General features: G+C 47.5%; 1 protein-coding gene and 1 long non-coding RNA gene across 2 annotated transcripts; one reads left to right on the top strand and one right to left on the bottom strand.

Moving 5' to 3' along the window:
• The first annotated feature begins 1,101 nt into the window (after positions 1 to 1,101).
• LOC135050475 (uncharacterized) lies at positions 1,102 to 1,976 on the top strand. The gene is made up of 2 exons (XM_063956965.1): positions 1,102 to 1,226; positions 1,291 to 1,976. The coding sequence occupies exon 2, from the start codon at positions 1,440 to 1,442 to the stop codon at positions 1,974 to 1,976; it is 537 nt and encodes a 178-aa protein (XP_063813035.1). The 5' UTR covers positions 1,102 to 1,226; positions 1,291 to 1,439.
• A 2,445-nt stretch (positions 1,977 to 4,421) lies between these two features.
• LOC135050474 (uncharacterized) lies at positions 4,422 to 5,687 on the bottom strand. The gene is made up of 3 exons (XR_010241618.1): positions 5,183 to 5,687; positions 4,723 to 5,094; positions 4,422 to 4,638 (listed from the first exon to the last, which is right to left on the bottom strand). It is a non-coding gene; the product is annotated as an uncharacterized LOC135050474 (long non-coding RNA).
• Positions 5,688 to 6,140: the final 453 nt, after the last annotated feature.

Here is a 6,140-nt window from a genome sequence, read left to right as displayed (position 1 = left end):
TGCGTCGACAGGTCCTACGACGTTTTGTATGGATCAAGGGCACAGTCAACATCAGCTAGGACAAAGCGAAGCATCTGGGAATCCATTGCGAGTCAAGTCACTGCAATATCTGGAAACCGCCGGAGCACCAGAAATTGCTTGAAGCGGTACAGTGATTGCCGCAGACAGACCAAGAAGAAGATGGGTATTCAGCGCCGACATGAGACAGCTACGGGAGGTGGCCCGGCTCTCAATCTGAAGTGGCTACCCTGGGAGAACGTTATTAGAAGGCGCATGAACCCTGCCATGGTCGAAGGAGTTCGCGGAGGTGTGGACTCCAGCCGTCCTGCTGGCTTTCCCCAGGAGGAAGAACCGCCCAGAAGACGGAAGAAGGCGGGAGACCAGCCGTCCAAAAGGAGGTCTGATGGTAAGAATACATTCACATGAGCTGTACTTCCCTTTAAAATTTTTGTATGTGCTAATGTGCTTTTTTTTTTTTTTTTTTTTTTTTCAGACAGGCCTGCCCAGAGGACATCACCTGCGCACAGGACATCGCCAGCGCACGGACCGTCACCTGTGCAGCAGGCATCGGCAGCAGCGCGCGGACCATCAACTGCGCCGCAAGCATTGCGAGCACACAGATCATCACCTGTGCGCCACAGTTCGTCATCGCGCAGTTTGTCACCTGTGCATCAGACGACGTCAGCGCACAGACTATCACCTGTGCGCCAGACACCGTCGGCGACCACACCACAAGATGGGCGCCAAACTACAGCTCCTGCGCGCAGGCCATCACCAGATCATCGTCTCTCCAGGATCTCTGGGACTGTGACTGAAGAGCCTCAAGACACAACCCTTGTGGACCCATCACCCGATCTGTTTGAGTCTACAGCGTTAACAGACAAAACTTTTCTTGGGTTTGAGGACAGCCGTGCAGACGTATCCAGCCAGACCCTTGAAAAGTCTTCCGAAACGAGGACAAGTGGAGCTCCTGGAGCAGCGGCATTACAGGATGGAGAAGGTTTGTATTTATTTTGTGTGTGTGTGTGGGAGGGTGGAGGGGGGTCAGCAGTTGTGTAAAGTTTATTAACTTCCCCAAAAAATTGTTTTGCAAACAGTGGTGCCACGGACCAGCAGCGGACTAGCTTCGGGGATTGGTTCCTACTTCAGGCCGGATCTCCTCCTACAGGAGTCGTCAGAGGATGACGAGGTGGAAGTGCAGGAGGCTCCAGTTGCTACATCCCTGTGTGAGTAAATTGAATTGTGAGCCTTTAAAAAAATGTATGATGAATTGTCTAATTTTCTTTTCAGCTGCCCAAATCCAAGTGGTGGCAGACATCCAGGAAGGGCAGAATCCCTCAACTGTTCAGAGGGTTCACACCCTGGCATCGGAGATTGGGACCCGCCAGGATACGTACACAAATGTCGTGGGAAGCAGACTGGACAACATTGAGAGGACAATGGAGAAGATGTCAAACAGTCTGCTTGAACTGCAGAAGACTCTTTCCGACAGCACGGCCACAATACTACAGGTCAGAATGCAAGATCATAGGGAGAATATGAACGTACTTCACATTCTGGCCGAATCCATGACCCGGCTCGTGGACAACAGCTCATGTCTGGCAGAAAGCAATAAAAACATGTCGGAGAGTCATCGACACTCCTCATCCAGCCAACAGGTCATCGCCACCACACTGCAGATGATCTATGATAAGCTCCCAGGACCAGCTCATCAACACGCTGGTGATCCACCATATCCGCCGTCGCAAGCCACAAGGACGCCTCGTACCCTTCCTCAAGTCCCATCCCAGTACAGACAGTCACAGATGTACCAGGGATATACAGGGATGTACCCCACCCCCCAGATGCCTCCACCACCGGCCACACAATCTTCAGCCGCATGGGCACAGAGGCCCAGTCAACATACTCCCCAGCCTCCCAGGACATCCACGCCCTATCAGGGGGAAGAAGATAATCCGGACAGACTTCCACCATAAACCCGGTAGTATTGTTTTATTTACTTACAGTATAAATGTTTTTCATGTATCCCTTTCTTCCCCTCCCATTAGTTTTTTTTTTTCTTACTATTGTTTTCTGTGTTGGGCTTCCCCACCCGTGACCGGGTACTACCAAGGAGCTTTGTGTAGGCATACATGCGCGGGCATGTATGCGGGCGCGTGTGGTAACGGATGAAAGCTCCTTGTGGCTACATGTATGATGGGCCAAAGAGTTATTCTGATACCACTTTTTTCTTCCAAAAATCCTTTTTGTAATGGTGTACAGTAGGCTTTCATTGTGTGAATTTACTATTCACTAGGCTGTGTTTTTGACTTATTCATAGGATTGGTGGGGAAAAATGAAGTGGACGGCATAAGTTCGTGTTGTGCGTACCAAGGTGAGTAGAACCATGTTTCAATGTATCTATTCAAGAAACTTTGAACCGCATGCCTTTGTAGAACCACACAGTCCAGCAATGGGTCATGCTGGGCTGTGTTGTTCCACAAATGTTAGCGTTTCAAAGTGCTGACCACTGACGCCACTATTTCACTTTGAACCGCATGCCTTTGTAGAACCACACAGTCCAGCAATGGGTCATGCTGGGCTGTGTTGTTCCACAAATGTTAGCGTTTCAAAGTGCTGACCACTGACGCCACTATTTCACTTTGAACCGCATGCCTTTGTAGAACCACACAGTCCAGCAATGGGTTATGCTGGGCTGTGTTGTTCCACAAATGTTAGCGTTTCAAAGTGCTGACCACTGACGCCACTATTTCACTTTGAACCGCATGCCTTTGTAGAACCACACAGTCCAGCAATGGGTCATGCTGGGCTGTGTTGTTCCACAAATGTTAGCGTTTCAAAGTGCTGACCACTGACGCCACTATTTCACTTTGAACCGCATGCCTTTGTAGAACCACACAGTCCAGCAATGGGTCATGCTGGGCTGTGTTGTTCCACAAATGTTAGCGTTTCAAAGTGCTGACCACTGACGCCACTATTTCACTTTGAACCGCATGCCTTTGTAGAACCACACAGTCCAGCAATGGGTCATGCTGGGCTGTGTTGTTCAACAAAATTTTAATTGAAAAGAAATGAACATGAATTTGGTGTGTCTTTACTTTAATATACTTTTTTTCTTTTCCCCACAGATATCTATATACACAAGAAAAGAATGTAAAGAAGAACAAACTACTTTTTTGTTTTAATTAACTTTCAAACTTTATTTAAAAAATAACATTTTTCTTCAATAAACTTTTAAAAATAGAAGTTTCCTGTGGTTTTTATTAAAATATGTAATGCAGTTGAATTGTACGTAAGTAGATTGCCCAGGGAACATCAGGGGAACTGTGTCTCTTCACATCCACGCCACTTAGGAAGGATACACCGGAAGACCTGTGGAAGAGAACAGTATGAGCTTCCAGATATGGGTGATAGTGTCACCCTGGGACTGGAAAAAAGAGGTACATACAACAGTCCACACAACACAAGCGGGTTACAGCGGCCCAAATGCAACCCTCCTGCACTTGCATCACTACACATCCAAACATTCCCTGATTAGCATTGGTGTATCAGGAGTGAATGTTTGGATGTGCAGTCTTGCAAATGCCGGAGGGCTGCACTTTGGACATGTCGGGGTGATTTTGGACAAGGGAGTTTTGGGCAATACATCTCACCTGAGGGGGGTTGTCTGCTACATGGCGGAGGGTCAGGTCCACATCACCAGTAGGTCGCCCATGGAACATCAGTTGAAATGTCGTGTCTCTTCACATCCACGCCACTTGGGAAGATACACCGCAGGACCTGTGGAAGAGAACAGTATGAGCTTCCAGATATGGGTGATAGTGTCACCCTGGGACTGGAAAGAAGAGGTACATACAGTCCACACAACACAAGCGGGTTACAGCGGCCCAAATGCAACCCTCCTGCACTTGCATCACTACACATCCAAACATTCCCTGATTAGCATTGCTGTTTCAGGGAATGTTTGGATGTGCAGTCTTGCAAATGCCGGAGGGCTGCACTTTGGACATGTCGGGGTGATTTTGGACAAGGGAGTTTTGGGCAATACATCTCACCTGAGGGGGGGTTGTCTGCTACATGGCGGAGGGTCAGGTCCACATCACCAGTAGGTCGCCCATGGAACATCAGTTGAAATGTCGTGTCTCTTCACATCCACGCCACTTGGGAAGATACATCGCAGGACCTGTGGAAGAGAACAGTATGAGCTTCCAGATATGGGTGATAGTGTCACCCAGGGACTGGAAAAAAGAGGTACATACAACAGTCCACACAACACAAGCGGGTTACAGCGGCCCAAATGCAACCCTCCGGCACTTGCATCACTACACATCCAAACATTCCCTGATTAGCATTGCTGTTTCAGGGAATGTTTGGATGTGCAGTCTTGCAAATGCCGGAGGGCTGCACTTTGGACATGTCGGGGTGATTTTGGACAAGGGAGTTTTGGGCAATACATCTCACCTGAGGGGGGGTTGTCTGCTACATGGCGGAGGGTCAGGTCCACATCACCAGTAGGGTCACCCATGGTAGAGTTGGATAAAAGGATCAAATATTTGCGGTAACCCAACAACAGGATAAAACGGGGTAACGAACTGTACAAACATGGCCTGGGGATATACATCAACAGGATGTAAAACTCTGAAATACATAAATGAAGAGGTTTTTTTAAAAATATTCCAATGTCAGTTTACACGATAATACAAATGTTGTCAGTATACTCACAGGCAACTGCAAAATAATTTTGGATCAATGTCCGCCGGGAATCCTCTCCTTCGTCCATACCCACCGGTAGAGCAGAAGACCGGTTCCCGCGTCGGAAAGCACTGCGACGAAGAGTCACCGGCAAACGGTTTGCGACACATATGTTGTGTAAAATACAACATGCATTTACCATGCCGCAAACCTTCGCCGGTGAGTACAAAAGAGCACCGCCGGAAGTGTCTAAACATCGAAACCGGCTTTTAAGTACACCGAAGGCACGTTCAATTATTTGCCTCGATGCAATGTGTGTCTCTTGGTAATGTTTTTCTGCTCTACCGACAGGATTAGACAATGGGGTCAAGAGCCACGGTTTGTTTGGATAACCCGCATCGCCTATAGAAAATATAAAAAAAATGTTAGGTACTTGTAAAAAATAATAAAAAAATAAAATAATAAAAATCAAAAAAATTGAAATACATACCTAACAGCCAGCCACCAGGCATGTTTCCTGTTTCGAACTTGTCAAACAGCGATGACTGGCTTAGGATGAAGGAGTCGTGAGATGATCCAGGAAATCCCACAAAAATGTTCAAAAATCTCATGTTTACATCACAGACCGCCTGCACGTTCAGGGAATGGAACTGTTTTCGGTTCCGAAAACATTCCTCTGAATTCCGTGGCGGTCTGATCTGCACGTGGGTACAGTCAATCGAGCCCAGCACATTGGGAAATTTGTATTTGTTGAAAAAGCCTAATTTGATCTCACGACATTCGCTGTCCGTCTCTGGAAATGTGATGTACTGGATCGTCAATTTGCGGAAAGCCCTAATGACCTGGGTTATACAGCGCGACAGTGTCGACTGTGAAAAACCGCATGTTTGAGACAGTGTAGGCTGGAATGTGCCTGACGCCAAAAAATGTAACGTCCCCAGCAGTTTCTGAAAACCGCTGATTGCACGATTTGTCCGTGCCCGAGGTTCCAAGTCGGCCTCCAACAGAGCGTACAGCGAATATATGTCGCGAGTCGATAAGCGATAATTTTGTATCACCTCGAACTCGCTGAGATCCTCCAGTTCACGCCTAGTGCGATACTGGCGTGGATGTGGAAATGAAACCCGCAATACTGGCTCACCCAATGCAGACATTTGCTGACCTGGATCCTGATGTTCATCAGCACTTTCTTCCTCCATCATGCTTGCAGCCAGCATGAACATCACAATCTGGTCAGAAAAAGGCTCCATCATTGTAGTCAGTACAAAAATAGGAATGTGTTTTAAAACGCAGGAATTTTCCTAAAAAAACGATTCCACAGAGCTGACTGTAAAATGTCTCCTTCTCCCTGTAGTCTCAAACCTGGGAGTGAGGAGATAGGAGGGGCTTTGCAGAAGTGTATCCTGGGTAAAACTGTGGAATCATGGGTAAATTTCCCTCAGGAGATT

This window comes from Pseudophryne corroboree, chromosome 2, assembly GCF_028390025.1.
Source record: "Pseudophryne corroboree isolate aPseCor3 chromosome 2, aPseCor3.hap2, whole genome shotgun sequence".
In the NCBI taxonomy this organism is placed as follows: domain Eukaryota; kingdom Metazoa; phylum Chordata; class Amphibia; order Anura; family Myobatrachidae; genus Pseudophryne; species Pseudophryne corroboree.
Note: the sequence above shows the minus strand (reverse complement) of the source record. Positions and strands in the feature narration are given on the sequence as shown.